At 41.0% G+C, this 19,781-nt stretch overlaps 1 protein-coding gene across 1 annotated transcript; it reads left to right on the top strand.

Moving 5' to 3' along the window:
• On the top strand, positions 1-19,483 carry lrig3 (leucine-rich repeats and immunoglobulin-like domains 3). The gene is made up of 19 exons (XM_030767193.1): positions 1-203; positions 3,721-3,792; positions 3,906-3,980; positions 11,220-11,354; positions 11,607-11,750; positions 11,974-12,117; positions 12,414-12,557; positions 13,159-13,302; positions 14,069-14,149; positions 14,382-14,453; positions 14,654-14,725; positions 14,840-15,003; positions 15,462-15,782; positions 16,038-16,319; positions 16,574-17,047; positions 17,534-17,692; positions 17,941-18,060; positions 18,224-18,475; positions 19,233-19,483. The coding sequence occupies exons 1-19, from the start codon at positions 1-3 to the stop codon at positions 19,481-19,483; spliced, it is 3,309 nt and encodes a 1,102-aa protein (XP_030623053.1).
• Positions 19,484-19,781: the final 298 nt, after the last annotated feature.

Genomic DNA, 19,781 nt, shown 5'->3' with positions numbered 1-19,781 from the left:
ATGTCCGCTACAACGCAGACGCTCAGCGCTGCGAAGTATGCATTAGTTTTCCTCTTATTTTTGAGAGTGGAACTCACTTTTGGAAATAGTGAGAACATCCACTCGTGTCCATCTCGTTGCACTTGTATCGGCAGTTTACTGGACTGTAGTCGGCGGAAGCTGGAAAAAGTTCCCGATGGTCTTCCCTCTTGGATCACCCAACTGTAAGTGAATTCCAGGCAGTTTGATACCTTTTTTAAGGTGTTGATATAACTTGCATTTGATGATCTTTAATGTCTGCAGATATGTTAAATTTAAAAAAAAGATCAGATTTGTGACATTTAAGTCCCTTTTGTTATATTAAGTACAAAATGCACTCATGTTACACGCTGGAAGGCCATTTTAATGGGTTGTGCTATTAAATTTGAAACTACTTAACATTGCGGCGTCGGGTTTAAACATTATTTTTTTGTTTTTTGTTTGCAAACAGGAACACATTGTTATTTCAAGTTATTCTATTTCGATGTTTCTCAGTGTATGTTTTTGCGCATGTGTTTACTAAATCTCTCTTTGGCAAATAGCCCACACATACAAGGCCCTGTACTTTCAAATCCATGAGGTATGCGGCCCAACATCAGACGCAACTTTTGTTTCACGCACTTCTTCTTTTCCTTCAAAGAGATGCACAAGCAGTATTAACTAAATGCTCAACAATATATGTTTAGAGTGACCTGGGGTGAATTATGATAACAGAGCAGTGGACTTTTTTGATTTGAGAACGTAATAATGATAACGTGATCTTGTGGTCGTATCGATTTCTTATAGTATTCAGATTTAATTCTGTTCGAAAAAGTAGATAGTTCTTGAGGTGGGTCATTCAAGCGGTTCGCTGTTTATCAAATTGTCAATAAATGGGACAGAAGTCAGGAGTAGAAGTTGAGACCTCTGTGTGTGCACTGAAATTGGATTTACAATTCAGGTAACTTACTGGGGGGGAAAGGAGAGAAAAAAAGCGCCCCGGGCCCTCAAACGTCTGCACAGCAGTTGCTCCATTTTAATTGAATTGTTTGCATTTCGACAATAGAGGTTATTACGCATTCCCCATGGTGATGCAGTTAGTCTTTCCTTTGATTAAGTGTTATCATTCATGATAATTATTTTGTTCTTTTAGTTTATATTGAGTTATTTTACAACTTACGTATATCTACTTGTACAGTTATTTTGTCTCAACTTGTCAAATTGACTATAAGTTTAGCGTTGTATTTGCAATTCATAGCCAGCTTGCAATTCGTAGCCAGCCTGACATAGTATCACAGTGGTTGTTTCGTGATAGTTGTCATGATTAAAATAATATGGAATTTAATTAATAGTCGATGAATACTCATGATTACATATAGTGTAATTTTCATGTCAAACTGGACCACAGGAATTGCGATTTCATTTTGCATTGCCTGGAGTCATTGCCCTGCGTTGCTGTGTATGAATCTTTTTAGTCAAAAAAAAATGATGTGAAAATTTCACTTCAAAACTGTTCAAAAATAAAATGTCTGGAATGTTCATGTTGTTGCTGTACCCCCCCCCCCCCCCTTACCCCCTACCCCCTACCCCCAAAAGAGAAGGGGGGGGGGGGAGTCCACACGGGGGAATAAATTCTTTGTGCTCCGACTTGCTAATTTACGAGTGGCTCTCCAGCACATCTTGAAGCCTTAAGCTGGCCCAGGCCTTTGTTTTCCAGAGCCCCATTATTTCTGCTGAATGAGCAGCTCCACTGAGCCACCGATGGAAGCCATTTAGAAGCTGCTGGTGGATTTGCATGTGCAACTCACTCTCACACAGGGAGTTGGGGAGAGAAAGGGAGAGGGAAAACAAGGGAGGGAGTTGGAGAGAGAAAAGGAGATCGAGAAAGAGAGAGAGTAAGAGAGTGCAAGAACGTGGGAGGGAATTGTAGAGTAAGAGAAAAAGAGGCATAGGCCTCTGTTCTTGGCTGGGATGAGCTGTTTTGGGAAAAAAAAATCATAATTCTGCAAGGACAGATTTTTTTTTTTAAGAAGAGGACCAGGGTGTTGATTGTATGTGTTTATGACAGTTTGTATCACTTTTCCGGCTTTCCCACTACACAGTCTCTCCCTCCCTGCGCTCTACAATTACACTTAATCTAAGGTAGAGGTGATTGTTACTCAATTACACCTTAACAGTCAGTTACCCTCAATCAACCATCTACTGCAATTATTGCAGTGAGTGACTTCAGCCTGACAGTGTGAAAACACCAAGCTGTAAATAGATTGAAGGGCTCTGGGTGTATTGCTAAAAAAATCTGGGGCAAAACACACCATGGATTGGACTAAAGAAGGCAGCATAAACCGAAATGCCAGCTCTTGATTGCAGAGAGACTTGTTCTCTTTTCCTAGTTATCTTGAAGACCAAATGTCCTATAAAGAATGAAAGAAAACACATGGCTATCTCATTGTAACTAAGAGCACGGATACTTCAGCTTCATTCTTCTCAGCTTTTGACACTGGTGAATATGTGATGTAGAGAACATGCTAATGAGTCAGACAGATAAGTGAGAGGCTGAAGTCTACATGCTCTGTACTCTTTATCAGATCCACTTGTGACTTAGATACAAAGAGGAAATGTTGGTGTCAGAAACATACCATGTTATCAGACTGGCTTTCCACACCTCTCCTCTCAGGGGCCCCGAACGTTCAGAAAACATTAGGACAAAAATGACATAAGATATTAATACACAGTCATCATTCATTTATAGATGTAATTATTCAGACTTGTAAATGTGTACACCGCTGAGGCTGTACTGTAGTTAGGCTACACGTCAATGTTTTATCCAGAATTCACTCCGGCATTAGTGATTTAAAAAAAAAAAAAGAAATGTATCAATCCTCACTTATAGGAATTAGATTGTTTGGTAAGGGAAGCAGCGTCTGATTGGAAAACATACAAAAGAGGCAAATTGTCTTTCATTGTGTTTTAAAATTCCAGTAAAACCCATGTTGAACGCCAAGAAACAGTCTCAGAAACAGACGTGATTGCTCCAGAAATCAAAGGCAGCCTTCACTCTCACTGCATTGTGAATAGATTACCAGTCGTAACTTTTTCCCCTTCTTGTCCGAGTTCCAGTTGATGGAGTCCAGATGGGGGGCTGGGCTAGGCTGAGGTGTCTGGCACCACTATGCTGATGGTGCGCAGCGGCTACGTCAATAGCTTGCCAGCTTTATGGAGCGCAAAGCTTTGCTCTGCAAGGCCTCCCCAGGCTTGTTCTCAATTGCTTTTTCACATCAAAGAAAAGAAAAAAATACCAGTCCTTCCCTTTGTGTGCTCTTCGCATGTTATCTGGTGGCCTGCTTTAGATCTACATTTCTATACATTGCCAATGCTCTGGTCCCAAATCAGGAGATACGCATGATGTTGAAATGGAGGGGAGTTTTCTGATGTGTTCCTGACATGTTTTCATTCCATCTCTCTCTCTCTCTCTCTCTCTCTCTCTCTCTCTTTTTCTTCTCCCTCTTTCGCTCTTTTTCTTCTTCTTTTATGAGGTGGTTTGTTTTGGAACCTGGTTTGTTTCTTTTCAGTGTTATTCAGACTTGCCTTGCTTGAGTGGCACGACCTCCTTCTCTCTCAAGAACCCTGCTCTCATGAGTTTTAAACACAGCAGACCTGTGTAGTTCATGGTGAAAAATGCCTTCATGTGACGTTCGACTCTCTAACAAATGCATTTCTTCACAGGGACCTGAGCCATAACAGGTTGCAGTCACTTCACAGATCTTTGTTTACGAATCTGCAGCACCTAAGTGAAATGTGAGTATGCTGGGTGCCCTCAGCTTTCTAAAATAAACGAATTAATTTCAGACGCCTATCCCCCTGCCCCCAGTGATCCTGTATGACTAACAGCCATTATGTCTGTGTTGCAGAAAATTGAATAACAATGAATTGGAGGCGATACCAGATTTGGGCCCTTATGTTGGAAATATCACCAGTCTTATTTTGTGAGTATTTTTATTCCACTGTATCTTCTCACAGCCTGAATATTCTCCTGTTACTACATCACAGTTATAACATTAACAAACAAAAATAAGCTCACTGATGTTTTGCCTGTAATTTGAATGCTCCGTTCGTCACCAGTGTGTTCATTGTGCTGATGGTTTGCCAATCCTGTCTTTTCCTTCTCCACCCTCTCTACTGCTGTTGGTTCCCATGCTGGGAATGGTAACCATTATAAAACCCCTCTTTTGACCAAAAGTGCTACGTCGCCCACTGTCCGGTTTCCACTTTTCAGACAGCTTCATCAAAATTGACTAATTCATGTCACTGAACAGTTTCTAGCGATCCACAGATTACTGGCGTGAAAGTTTTTTCATTCTTATACTGTCTTTTGAAACCTCTTGTCTTTTGGTTTCTCTTGTGATCCTTTAAAACGTTTTCTTCCCGCATGTTTTGAACACATGGAATTGACATAGGCCTGTAGGAGTTGGGTACGTTAAGTCTGAAATCAGATTGTATCTGTAGACTTATTTGCTAAATGTTCGTTTGTCGTGTTGTGTAAGTATGTAATAAGGACAAAGACTAGAGGAGGCACATCCGTTTACAGGCTCTCACTGAACAAGCTGTGACAAGATGAGAAGCTGCCTGTGCCCTGGGGTTCTGAGGCGTCAGTGCATGTCAATTTGTTTTCACAATTGCAGGCATATCTATTGCATGCAGGTGCAAATGAATAAATAGTTTGGCTGGCGGTGGAAACTATGCATGCGGCCATTTGGCCTGCTTGGTTTCCAGCAGGGATGGTTGGAGAGGATTTTATGAGCCTTTAGATTCATCGGCATTATGTCAGAAGTTAGGCTTTTGCTGGGTAAAAGTACGGTTTTACTTGCCTTTTTTTCATTCTGGGTTTTTTACCTCCTGACTGGAGGAGGATCAGTGTATTACTGAACCCAAGATACATGACTTCTGAAAATTCCTCCACATTCGTAACCACTTTTCTGTCAGTTCTCAGATATTATTTCAGGGAGTCTCTTCATTTATGATGATGAGCTGGCTGTAGTTGCAGAAGTTGCGAGGGCAAAAAAATGGGGTCTGTCTTTCCATATCATTTGCTGGAACGAGCATATCCCTGGCATTTAAAAAAACCAACTAACCAATTATATCTCTCTACTTTTTCTTAGCGTTGGGCACGTATTGGTAGAGAAGTGTGTGCGTGCGTGCATATGTGTTTGTGGTATTTCCTTCTAGAGGAAGAACAGAGCTGTGAGAAGGCCTGAGATGAGTCGTGTTTCTGCCGTGGCGCCTGTAGTGAGAGCCAGGGCTGTCTGAGCCAGAGACACACTTTGCTCTCTACTTCTCTCTTTCTCCCTATCCCCCTCTCTCTCTCTCTCTCTCTCTCTAATACACATACACACGTGCACACAAAGTATATGTCATGTCAAAAGCATGTACTAGGTGCATATAGGCATGTATGACCCCACATTGATGGTAGTGACGGGTGTGAGGTAGGTGACCATGTATTTGCCCAACAAAGCCTGTTGCTGAAAGACTGACATTGTTGGCTTATTAACAGAAAATAGGATATCGTTGTACAGTTTCTTTTTTAAAAAATTCTTAAAATAAGGCATTTGGATTGTTTTTTATTGTATAATTCCACTTTTAAGATTTTTTAATCACTATCAGGCATTGAAATGTCAAGATTATTACCTATTGTGGTAATTAAAGATTGCTTATGCTTGGCTGGATGCCCTTCAGAGACCCAAATAGTTGAACGTTTTAGTTAAACAAAATTTCCATACATTTTTTTATGAAACACTTTTGAGCATTCAAAGAAGTGCTTTGTAAACAAACAACTGTAACACTTAACCACCCATAGTCCAGATCCTAGTTTATTAATCCTTGAACTGCCACATAATTTGCAAGACCACCAAGTGCTATGAGAGTGATCTTACTTCAAATGCAGACATCTCCCTGAATTGTTAAACCCCATAAATTCCAGGGAAATTGTTCAATTAATTAAAATGATCAGGACTCAATTACTCCCAGCTGCGGCGCTCTGGCCGTTTGTTTTGACTCTGGGTTTCAGGGTCAGAGATGTCGTGGAGAGCTGCCGCCGTGTCTGCCTGACTGTTTGAATAAGAAGCGAAGTGCCATTCGATACTCCACCTCTCAGGCTTTTTCCCTTCCTCTTCTCCCAGGCCAAGAAGGGAGAAAGAAAGAAAAAAAAAGAGAGGAGACAGAGAGAGAAAGAAAGAGGGCGAGAGAGAGAGAGAGAGAAAGAGAGAGAGAACATAAATGTTGGAGTGTGCATTAAATGTGAATCTTGGGGGTTTAGGAAGGCTCCATTGTTGTTGCCATCTTATTAATTTCTTGCAGAAGGGTTCCTTACTGCAGTGGGAAAGTATGCTAGAATTGAATTTGCTTGCAAGAAGCTAATGGGTTTCAGGACTTTTAGTGTGTGTGTGTGTGTGTGTGTGTGGCATTGCATGTGTCTCTGCAGTCCTCATTGCCAAGTTCTCTTGGCTGATTTTTGTTTTGTTTTTTTTTTCTCTTTCTTTCTTTCTTTCTTTCTTTCTTTCTTTCTTTCTTTCTTTCTTTCTTTCTTACTTTCTTTCTTTCTTGATTTCTTGAATCTTGATTTTTTTCCGCCTTTTTTAAGAAATAAGAGTTCCTTCTGCCCACACATGCCCATAAGAACTGCAGAAGGTTTCTTCTCACAGCAAAATGATTTAAACAAAGGTAATATGAATCTTGAAGTCTTCAATTAGTATTTAGTGGTCTTACATTGTACTTTGAGCTGAGATATGATAGTTACAACTGGACAGGTAATTCATCTTAGGCTACAGCACAGTTAGGCTAGAGCTTTATAGATCATATGTAATATCAAGTAATATTTGTAAAGAACAATTAGACTGAAGGAGGGTGATCAGTATCATGTAAGTTTTATCAGTGGGAAGATCTAAGTGGGAGCAAACCTTCTAACAGCATGGATATGAATATTTCTAAAATATTTCAAGCTTACATATAATGCATAAAACATATTTTCATAAATCAATGGAAATGTTTCACCAGTTGTTTGAAATGCCTTTTTTCTCATTTTTGCAAAGCGTTCAATGCCAGGTCAATGCAATACTAATATTAAATTATTCTGCCTAAAATTGTGGCGATAAGAGCCATGTCCCCCTATAATAAAATATTCTTTTAAAAAACATGGCGACTGCATACGGGTCCTGACCCGTGTCTATAAATACCTGGCCCAGGTAACATTGCGCTCTCTCCTCCACTTCCTCTGCCTGGTGTGTCGCACTTGTGCGTTTTGAAACACCTTGAGGTATCTGCGCTGTTAGGACGCGCTTGGGTTTTTTTTTGAGTATCGGAGAAAGAGCAAGGTTTCCTTTTCCTCCATTCTTAGCCTTTTTTGAACGAGAGCAAGTTCAACCGGCCATACTGACCGCTCTTTAGAAGCCGTAACCTTGGGCTACGGCTTGGTTTTTTTCGAAAGGGGTTTTTGTTAACCTAGGGATAGCTCTTCTGTTCTCCGTTTATTTCAGTTTTGTTTTATTTTATTGTTATTTTCCTATGGCGCCCGGGTTGCCCTCTTATTGTTGATTTATTTTGAAATTGTGTTTAAAGTTATTCTGTTTCGGCAATTTTGAGGTCGGATTGTCGTAATATTTCGTGTATTATTTTGAACGCAATTGTTTGGAAATTGTTTTTTTTTTTTTTAAAAAAGCTTGCGGTCAGGATTTCTTTACTTTTCTTTAGACCAATAAAAAAATAATCAAATAACTGTGCCTGTTGTGTTTGGCTCACTGTGGCATCGGTAAGACTTATTATTATAATATTTTCATTTTTTTTTTAACTACTCTGTCTGAGTGGTGGTGGATTTCACCTGGCGCCCGAACTGTTAAATTAAAAATAGTCCCACTACCGCCACAAAATGTATGTATTAACAGTAGTAACAACTATATAATTAAAATAACCTGTACTGCCATATAGATTTGAATAGAAGCTTTTAAATATATATTTGTGCTTTCCTTTGGCCTGTTTATTATGTTGATAAACTAAAGAAAGGAAACATGGATTACATGATTCAATTAAGTGTGTGTGAAATTGAAGACTTACAGGCAAGGCCCACAACTATTAAAGTAATGGCCCATAACAACCTGATTTGCTGAAAATTGGTTGAACAAATTTGAAGTGTGTGTAGTCAAAGGCACAATGCTGTGCTTGTTTGTGTGCATGCTGGCAGGGAGGGGTGGAGATCAAGAGATAAGCACTTGGAACAGTTCTGTACACTGTGAGGTTGGCTTTTGAAAAGCACTCATTAGATATCTCGGCAGATGTTGGGAGAGTGAGACAGAGAGTGCTAACAAGCGAGCAAGCACAGAGGGGGAAAAAAAAAAAGTTTTGTGGCCCACATTCAAAACGTCTCTTATGGCTCTGACCATGCTGCATGGAGCCAGTTTGATGTTACACAGAGTGTCTGATCTGGGGGGTGTTAAGAATCTACCTCCATTTTAGGTGTTGATGTGTTCTGCTGGAGTTTGCATGGTGAGAAAGCTCAAGAATGTTGTGGTGGGAACATTGTGTGTTGCAATGGGAATCTTTTGATGTTAATAGTAAACCAACAGTCAGTTGTATTCAAGCCTCCCACAAGGGCAATAGTGGGTCTCACTGAGATAAATGCCATTATGTTTCTGTATGCCTCAAGACTTAAGCTGGCACAGCTGAAATAAATGTAGAAACTCAGATAAGGAGCTTTTGACAGTGAGTGAATGGCCAAGGCATGCACTTAAAAGTTATTTTGTAGTTTGTATATTAAATATTATTCATTTTATTATTGATTTTTTTTATTTGAATTGTTTCATACCCATGTGATCGGACTTCAAACTTTATGGTCTTGTAGCTGTACCATAAAGATTGCAGTGATGTCTGGTACAGGTTTTCTTATTATTCATCATATTTGGGTTGTAGCACATATCTAAGACAATCATTGTATACAGAAGCACGGTTCAACTTATATTTTGCCACCATGGCTGCGGTCTCTTAACACCACAACCGTGCCAAGGGTGACTTTGCCAGCCTTTACAGTGTAACCAAGATATGCCAGGAATTCCCCTGGCAGGATCAAAATGTCAGTAGGAACCACGTATGATTCACTGAGTCATCAAACTTAAATCATGATACGACTGAGACTATGACATTAAGAAATATCTGTCGGAAAGATGGAAGATAACCATAATGTTTTGATTCTCTTTCTGTACGTTTGATAATTTGGTTGCACTACCCCTTCGCGCATAAGGATATTTGAAGAGGACTCAAATACCATGGGTGTTTGAGCATACGCTCTATGTAAAGGGGGTGGAGGGTGAGCATGCCAGCACAGAGACCCAAACTGGCCTCAGCCTACTGTCTCCCACATCCCATATGACAAGCCCTGGGGCCTGCCCCATTCCTCTTTCGGAGTGAGAGATGTGAGGCGCAACATGGCGTTGACAGTTTCTTTCCAAGCTCTGAGCTGCCCTGGAAGTGTTGTTAGGCCTCCACACCCCCCCCCCTTTTTTCTTCTTTTTTTTTTTTTTGTTTTCACCCTGGTATTCTAAGTAAACTGGAAACTCAGGATCCTTGCACACACGCCCAGTCAGAGGAACATGAAAACTGAGACCCAGGTGGTGTGTGGCCCTATTGTGTTCTAGCACAGAGGCTGCAGTGCATGTAAAGCCCTTTGCAAATCTGCACACAAAAGACTGGCTTGTACCTTTTCTGTGGATGGTTAGCAGCCGATGACGGCTTGCGCTTGAGTGTATTCCTTTCTCTCTCTTTTTTTTTTTTTTTTTTGAGAGAAAGGCAGAACAGATCTCTGTTTTTGGAGGTGTCTGTGGGACATCGCTGTCCTCTCTTTGCCACCCTGTAATGTGTTAGGGGAGCGTACGTGCCATGGCACGTCTAGACCTAACACTTTCCAGCCACCTTTGGTGCCTCGTCAGAGCTCCAACCCCCCTGGCTTTGTACTCAAGACTTTTCCCTGAGTCAGACTGTTTTCCCTCTGTATTGCACTTGCCAGAGAGCTTGTCTGTCCCGAGATGGGAGGAATAGACTCTGAAGAGGAGAACAAAATTGTGACTTTTGTGTGGTAGTTAATTTCATATCTGTTGTTGTTTGAAAGATTAGAAACATTTTATCTGTAAGTTCTAAGGGTAAGGAATGATTTTAGTGAAGAGTTGATTTCAGTGAAGAGTTGATTTCAATGAAATCAACTCTTATTTCCAATGAAATCAACCCTTATTTTTGTTTTTTTTGTCATTTTTAGAAGGTAACAGTTGTCAGTTAACTGGTGCAGTGTTCGTCTTCTCCAGGCTCTTGGGCCTACCATGCTTATGCCACTGCTCTGTTTTCGGTTCAGTCCTGTGCCCAGGAGACCAATCTGAGACTAACATTGACTTAGCGCTCAATTTCAGCCAAATAAATGAAGGACACCATAGTAGGAGCCTCATAGGTCAGCCTGGGTGGGGTGTAGGTTTATTGACAGGATCGCTATGAATACTGAAGTGAAGGCTGCAGCTCAGTACATTCCAAAGGAATTCTTTTTTCCTCGCTCACTCTTTCTCCCTCTCCCTCACTTTCTGCCTCTCTCTCTCTCTCTTTTCCCATACACAAAGGCTGCAGTGTACAGTCACTGTTTATAACTGAGGCAGGCCCAGCACTGCAATTTAGGAGGCGTGCAACTCAGGAAATTGCTGGCCTCTGCCACGGCATGCTTTCACTCAGGGAATGGTATTCATCAGCCAAGTAATTGGCAGTTTTTTTTAAATACCTTGTTAGTAATTACCTTATAAACAAAATAACATGGCACTAAAGCCAGCGGCTGTTTTGACCTGTTGCGAGGCATGCTGACTTTGGTTAGCTTGAAATGTAAATGTAGGAGCTCATGCATGTGCACACACATACACATACATGGAAACACATAGTGACGGTACAAAGAGAAAAACAAGGGGAGCATGAATACCTGGTAATGATTTCCAATACTATTAGGTCCGTCCTGCTGAAGATATGTATTTTGGCAACACTTTTTAGTTACGACCACATATTCTAGGTTGTATCTCTTGGTGGTTATTGCGTGCTGGTTCTTACTCGCTGTTAAATTGCTCACTTGTTTTAATGTGCTCGGAAATGTGAATCCACAGACAAGTTTTAATATATCAGTTTTCCATAATAAAACTGAGGTACCATGTTTCTATTTTCAGAGCAAACAACAAAATTTCAAAAATATCTCCAGAGCAGTTGAGGCCCTTGGTTGCCTTGGAAACCCTGGACCTCAGCTACAACAACATAGTGGAACTGAGGTCTGGGTCCTTCCCCCCGCTACCTTTGAAAAACTTGTGAGTACATTTCCTCCTAAGAACCTCAGCTAAGCATATAAGATAGTGTGGAATGTGGTAATAATCCATTGTTCCTGTAAATGATGTTCCTAGAATTATTTATTTGGACTTTAAAACATGATCGTCATGAAGAATATCAGATATTTTGTTTCATTTTAGACAAGTAGGTTAGTCTTCAAAGTTTGGTTATATTGAGCATCCGGTTGGGAAATCTTAAATGTTTTGGCTAAAAGTTCAAAACTCATTCTCCAGATACCTCAATAATAACCGCATCTCTACACTGGAACTGGGCTGTTTTAACAACCTGTCGAGCACTCTTCAGGTCCTCAGGCTGAGCAGGAATCGCTTGTCCACTATTCCTGCAAAGATCTTCCAACTCCCTAACCTCCAACATCTGTAAGTAAAAACAGCTGAATTCATTTGCACAGCCCTCTTCAAATGCTTACTCAGTACAATACCTATGCAGAAAATGCTTTTCTTGTAATTAAACACTTGTGTGTGTAGTTTTTGACCCTGCATTAACACTATGTAAGCTCCGTGCTTCCACTACATCATCTACGCGGTGCTCATCACTCATACATAGGCAGTTTGATTACATTCTGATGGCTTTGATTGACAGAGAGATGAACAGGAACCGAGTGCGACGGATTGAGGGACTGACGTTCCATGGGCTTCATGCACTCCGCTCACTGACCATGCAGAGGAACGGCATCACCCGTCTTATGGACGGAGCCTTTTGGGGACTGAGTAGTATGGAAGTCCTGTGAGTGAATTTTAGAGCATATTAGTTTACCCATTTACTGTTGTGCATTAGGGTGCAATGGAATATAGTTGTGAGTAATTTAACCATGTGCTTCTATAAGCTGTTGATTAGGACTGTTGTCTAGAAAGATATGTTCAAAGGTTTTGATTTTGAATCCAGTTGTTGTTGTTGTTTTTAGATTGTAAATGCCAGAAACAACTGTGAAGTGATTATGTTCTTGCTAAAGCTAACTAGGTGTGTGTATGGTGCATGTTAAAACGGTAGTGATGGATGTTGAGGGATATTTGTGACTACAGGCAGCTGGATTACAACAACTTAACAGAAGTGAGCAAAGGCTGGTTGTATGGACTGCTGACCCTGCAGAAGCTCCACCTGAATCACAACACCATCAGCAGGATCCGGCCCGATGCCTGGGAGTTCTGCCAGAAGCTCTCCGAGCTGTGAGTGCTCTTTCTCTTTTCCTCCCTCCCTCTGTCCCCACAGCCCACCCCCTCAGTGCCAACACCCGCGCAGCTCCCTGGCCAAAACATGAGTGAGTAAGGGGGGGGCTTGACTGCCCTGCCATGTCTGAGAGAACGGGGCAATAATGTGGAGGATAATGAGCAGGGTGGTGGCAGTGAGAAATGTGTCGCCTTTTTGTTGGGACTGTTTATGGCTACAGACAACCATTTTTCAGGCCTCTGTGGAAGGGGTCAGAGGTGCTGCCTTTGTTTTCTTGCTCTCTTTTTTCTCTTGTCAGTCTCTTGCAAACTAATTGAACCTGGGGCAAAGCAAAATGGTTGATAGTCTTAAGATTTTCTTTCTTTTCTGGTTTAGCATTTTTTTTGTTTTCTATTTCAAAGGTAAATCCTAATTTTTGCATCAAAAATATATGTTTCCTGTACATTTTTAACAACACGTTCTTGGGCGAAATTTCTTTTGAAGAAATACTTTTTCTTGAAATTAATATACATATAAACATATTTGTGTATTTTTAAATAGACTGTAGTTGTTCTGAAATCAGAATACCTTTCATGGTGAACATTCTGCCCACTTTAACAGGGACCTGAGCTCCAATCACCTGATGCGGTTGGAAGAGTCCAGCTTTGTAGGCCTCAGTCTACTGGATGAACTTCACATCGGTAATAACAGAGTGAGCTTTATTGCTGATGGAGCTTTCCGGGGCCTCTCCCACCTGCAGACGCTGTGAGTTCATCTACTTTATTTTTCCAGCCCAGAAAGAACAGCACTGTGCTGCTCTTTTCATTTTGGCATTTTAATGCTTAACTACTAGAATGATTTCAGTGCAGATTTGTCATTAGCTCTTTGCCTTCTTGCCATTTAAACATCATGCCAAGGAGAACCAAATGCTAACTGTGTGTGAAGGTCAGCAGAGAGCTGGGGTGTAGTTCAGGGTGAGAGTTGGGTACACATGCCCCCCGGTCCACATATTTATAAACAGATGTGCCAGAAAGGATAAAGGAAGGTGGGGTAAAGATCCACACTGCTTTAGTATGTCACATGTGTAAGCACAGAATACTAATACTGGGGGTGACACAGTTGTTATTGTTGATGAGAGATGTTTAGTCATTTCTCTGTTCTTTTTGATGCTTTAATGTAGCTAGAGTAACTTAAGAATAAAAGTTACATTTGTAATGATAATGTACCATTACTTAGATCTTTTTCAAAATCCACCTCATTGCTCATTATGTGCTACATACAGTCCCAAAATACAAACAGTTTTGATATGAATTTGTGTGTGATGTTTAGAATTTTTTATAGTTTAAAAGTAGGCTAAAACCAGACCAGAGAGAAAGGGAGACTCTCATGCCTCTCTTTTGAGTTCATTTTTAGTTTTGTTCTCTTCACACGAACATGCAGCCATGCTAGGTTTATGATGGCTACATGCTCAGTTTTCTGGGTGTGGAGTTTAACAATGTGGTGTGCTGTAAATGTTTTTCTGTTTTTAAAGGGATCTAAAGAACAATGAGATCTCCTGGACTATTGAAGACATGAACGGACCGTTCTCTGCTCTGGACAATCTGAAAAAGCTGTGAGTGACCACCAACATAATTTTGATTCCCAAATCTGTGAATTACAACTAAACTTAAGCTATATTTAAGCACTGTTTTAAGTGTGTTGGCAATGTAAGCATGGGGTTTTTATCCATGAACATGTAAAATTCATGTTAGTGATTTGGGCTTTGGCCCTTGAATTAATTGGGAGGTCGATAACCTGAGATGAGGCAATCTGAACGAACTCAAGTTGGGTTTTCTTTGTCTCAGGTTTCTTCAAGGGAATCAAATTCGGTCAGTCACCAAGAAATCTTTCTCAGGTCTAGACATGCTGGAGCACCTGTGAGTACTCATTATTTTTCAAACATCGTTCCACATCAGTACATTTGCTGCTACAGATAAATGACGCAGTGTGTGCTGTTGTTTTTTCCTGTTTAAACATTGATGAAATTGCTACATGGATCATCTTTGTTGTTTTCTTTTGCTTCCATCACTTCTAACCTTACCTTTCTTTTTATCTGCCCACCCTTTCTCCATCCCAGTGACTTGAGCAACAATGCAATCATGTCTATTCAAGGCAATGCTTTCTCTCAGATGAAAAAGCTGGTGGAGCTGTAAGTATAAAACTTGTCTAAAACCTCTCACAACATTAAGTGTCTTATGCTGCCCGTTTTTCTGTTCCCCTGACCTTGACCGTATGGCTTTGTCGGTCCCTCTCTCTCTACCAGGCACCTGAACACATCCAGCCTACTGTGTGACTGCCAGCTGAAGTGGTTCCCTCAGTGGGTGGCAGAGCACGCTTTTCTGCCCTTGGTCAATGCCAGCTGTGCCCATCCGCAACTACTGAAGGGCAAAAGTGTGTTCACTGTCAGTCAGGAGGAGTTTGTGTGTGGTAAGTGGATGCATTTCTTTCTCTCCATACAAACACCCATCTGTCAGCTACAGTTTCAGTGAGTAAGAGTTTCTTCTTGTGAAGTGACCCGGTATTTTCTTAAAGGAAAATTTGTGATGGGAGTAATTCAGTTTGAAGGACTGATTGTTCCTAAATGTTCAAATTAAAGCAGTGACCCAATAAATTGTGAGATAGCTCTTCCCTATTAACTGTTGGTTAGAGCCACTGGTCATCACTAACAACTAACATATTGTGTTATGCTTGGAAAAGTAAAGTGTGAGTTAAGAGTCAAAGAAAATGCAGCAGGAGTGAGAATAACAATGCCGTCACAATCCTTGGTGTGTTAAACATTTGAATTATTCTTCTTGAATAAGCAGAGGTGGAAGGAATGTACTGGGTGATGTCCCAAACAGAATAAGACACTTGCATATTTCTTTTTTTTTATCCTTTGGGAACAGATGACTTCCCCAAACCACAAATCACAGTGCAGCCTGAGACACAGTCAGCCATCAAAGGTACAAATGTTACATTCGTATGCTCGGCGGCCAGCTCCAGTGACTCACCCATGACCTTCGCCTGGAAGAAGGACAACGAGGTTCTGAATGATGCTGAAATTCATAACCAAGCCCACCTGCGTGCTGAAGGTGGAGAGGTTACAGAATACACCACCACTCTGCAGCTACGTCATGTAGAGTTTTCCAGCGAGGGAAAATATCAGTGTGTTATCTCCAACCACTTTGGGTCATCCTACTCCACTAAGGCTAAACTTACCGTCAACAGTAAGTCTTAGTATGTCAGTTACTTATCCACCCTAATGTAAGTGTCATGTTGCCGAGCTGAGAAGCTGTTTATTCCCACTGAATGATCCGCTGAGTTTTATTATTTTGGTAGATTGTGAAATTTCGAAAGGATACATGTAACTTAATGTCTCATAATAACTGCGTCAAAAGCAGTTTATTAAGGTAATGTTATTAACCTTTAAGTTTACCCAGATGGTGTCCTCCCACCTAAATTTAACTTAACTTTTCCGTCAGTGCTGCCATCCTTTACTAAAATGCCAATGGATTTGACCATTCGTGCCGGAGCCACTGCCCGTCTGGAGTGTGCTGCCAGTGGGCATCCATCCCCTCAAATTGCATGGCAAAAAGATGGAGGCACTGATTTCCCAGCTGCTCGTGAGCGCCGCATGCATGTGATGCCCAAGGATGACGTGTTCTTCATTGTTGACGTGAAAACAGAAGACATTGGTGTGTACAGCTGCACTGCCCAGAACACAGCTGGTGCCATATCTGCCAATGCAACCCTCACTGTGCTCGGTAAGAACTGCTCTGACTTCCATTTGATTAATTCATCGTTATGTTTATCTCAATACAGTAAACTCAGGGAAAGTTGAGAATAGAGCCAAATTTTGCCTGTTTAAGACTTAAATGGAACAAAAACAACAGTTAAACCACAAAATGAAAAGAAAAAAGATTTTTTGATATTACCATCAACAAACTACCCAACGCCCCATCAATAAGTCACCTTACTGTTTCAATTCAAAATGGCCTACTCCTGGTTCTTTTCCCAGAAACTCCCTCCTTTCTGCGACCTCTAATGGACCGAACTGTGGTTAAAGGTGAGACTGCTGTTCTGCAGTGCATTGCTGGTGGGAGCCCCCCACCCAAACTCAACTGGACGAAAGACGACAACCCCTTAGTTGTTACCGAGCGTCATTTTTTTGCTGCTGGAAATCAGCTCCTCATCATCGTTGATGCAGCAGAGGGGGATGCTGGAAAATACACGTGTGAGATGTCCAACACGCTGGGCACGGAAAGGGGAAATGTCCGACTGGCCATCTTACCCAACCCCAACTGTGACTCAGCTCAGGGCATAGGGGGTGTTGTTGGTGCTGCTGCAGGGGGATCAGATGAGGATGGATGGACCACTGTAGGCATTGTCATCATTGCTGTTGTATGCTGTGTTGTGGGAACCTCACTGGTCTGGGTGGTCATCATCTACCACACACGCCGTCGCAACGAGGACTGCAGTGTAACTAACACCGGTGAGTGGGTCAATTCCTTTTAAAAACATAATTGGGGTTCAAGTCAAATAAGCAGAACTGACCAGCTGATTTTACACAAGTAGTTATAATGTCAGATATTTGGTTTGGCTTTCCAGCAAAAGATATGTATAATAAGTTTTGAGGTGTTTAAAAATGAAGGCTCAACAATTTAAAGAGAGATGGCTGTGGGTGACAGTCCACATACATTTACCTTTGGATGTGATAGGAGCATAATCTGCCCTAAATAACTAAAATAACAGTATATTTATAAATGGCATCACAGGTTAGAGTGATTCTTACAAACGTGCACCTGAAAATAGCTGCAGTGACCTATTTCCTTGTATATGAATCATCTAAACCAGTATAAATAGGACATATCTTCAATAACTAAGAAGATATTTGCAGACTACATGCCGGGTTGCGTGCTCAAGAGTTAGAGGAAATGATGATGTATGAGATGTTTGTTTACTCTTTTTCTATGTGCAGATGAGACAAACCTGCCTGCAGACATCCCAAGCTATCTGTCCTCTCAGGGAACACTGGCAGATAGGCAGGATGGTTACGTGCCCTCAGAGAGTGGCAGCAACCATCAGTACATGGCACCATCCACTGGGGGCTTCTATCTGCAGCCTAAAGAAATGAACGGTAAGATCACATGCTTTCAACTGCAGTGCTCAAATGGCAATTCAAAATTTGCAATAACTATCCAGCTCAACAATTCTGGACTCTCAGAGTTCACCTGAAGTAAATATGACTGAAGTATTGTCTTAAGTGTAGCCTTCAGGTCATAATTGAAGCAGCACTAGCTAGTTGCCAAATTCAATAAATTCAAAAGAAAATGGACTGACAACACTGAGTTATTTTACACACAGGTCTTTGCCAACTGGATACAGGGAGTGAAGCTGATATGGAGGCTGCCATTGACCCTCTTCTGTGCCATTATCAAGGCCCTATCAGTTCTCTTCTGAGGAGAGGAAACTTGTATGCATCAGACCCCACTGAGGCCTTCACAGGTCAGCCACCTTAATTATATTTCTATTTTTTTTTTTTTTTGAGACCTGTTGAACATAAACAACTCTTTTGAATCTAGCAAGTTTTTTTATTATGGTTTATTCTTTTACTTTATTTTATACCCCCCGATTCCTCACCTGTTGCTCTGATCGCCCCCTCTCATAGGTTGTCCCACAGAAACAAGGCCGATCTGCATTGACTCCTATAATGGAAGCCTAAATGGCTCCAAGAGGAGAGATTATTTTCCGTGCAGCTCCTCTATGTCCGACCCATTTGACCATATGGGCTCTGGAGGCCTGATGCAGCTGCCCAGTGGGGGACTGCATAGCCAGTTACATGTACCAGAAGGCAACTGTGCAGGGGACTTTGAGGGCACTGAGTACACTCGACCATGTCTCTCCTCTGGATCGTTTATGGGTAAGTCAGAATTATTTCAGTCTCCTGAACATGGTGGCAAGTTGTAGTCATTTTATGAAATTTTCTCTTAAGACTTTAAGATTCACCAAATCATAAAAACAGTAACTGTTTGGTAGAGTGGCACTAATTAGATGAGCCACTAAGCATTTCTGCAGTGATTTCACAATTGACAAACAGCAGAATTGTCCAGAATGTAGCTGATTTTCAGTGGCTTTATTTCGATGTTAGCACTATGAGCATGAACAATAAGGAAGACAGAACCCACTTGTCCAGCTCAGCATTACATGAAATAGATACAAAATGAAAGTGACTAGCTATGAGGATGGAGCACTTTTAGAAACAATCTACGTACAGTGATGGCCAGAAATTGTCTGCATGACTTTTAGTGCACCTTTACTATATGATTAATATTTGGTTGAACCGATGTGTGGTTCTTTAGCTTAATTTATGTAAATTAATGGGAGTATAAATGGCCCTTTGTTTTGTGATGTATAAACAGCTACTACGGTTTGTTGAAGCAAATAAACATTTCAGTAATTTAGGTATTGTTTAAAGTTATTGTTTTAAGCTGTTCATTTGATCAAATTAAAAATGGTGTTAATCCGGTTAGGACATAAAAATATGAAATCTGTGTCAGCCCATAAGTAGTGTTCTTGTAGTATTTAGAATGACAGTGTTTGAAAATGCTTGATAAATCAGGCTGGTGAAAACTTTCTGGAAAACTTTTGTCCTGACAACAATGATTACTCTTGCACAGGAACATTTGGGAAATCTCCATGGAGACCCCAGCAGGACCTGTATCCCAGTCTGTGCGTTCCAGTCACGCATAATGACATAACACTACATGAGAACCCTTATGCAGCTCTGGAAACCGACTCAGACCACGATGAAGATAAAGACTCTGCCCAGCAGTCTGAGGATGGAACTCAAGAGCAGGGCATCAGTGTGTATGAACAGCCCTTTGACAGCTACAGGACTAGCTTTCAGCCCTCTGAGATGACCACGTAGCAGAGAATGTGCTGAGAGCCTGTGACTGACATTCTTCATGAAAAGGATGACCAAAAAGAAATCCTACCTCAGAATGGACGCTTTTTAGAGTGCAATGGATGAATGTAACAGTCTATAAGGAATTGTTCCGAGCAAATGCAGAAACAAACTGGGAGAGAGCTGTTTGTGGTCACAAGATGAGAAATGACTTCAGTAAAAAAGAAGATATTAAATATATACATTTTATACAAAGGTTATTATATTTTGTAAATTAATAGTGTAAATAGGATCCATTATTGTCCTTTACTTTTCCAGAAAA

The sequence above is a fragment of the Chanos chanos genome, chromosome 1, assembly GCF_902362185.1.
Source record: "Chanos chanos chromosome 1, fChaCha1.1, whole genome shotgun sequence".
In the NCBI taxonomy this organism is placed as follows: Eukaryota; Metazoa; Chordata; class Actinopteri; order Gonorynchiformes; family Chanidae; genus Chanos; species Chanos chanos.
The sequence above is the reverse complement of the archived record's forward strand: the minus strand, read 5'-3'. Positions and strand labels throughout refer to the sequence as shown.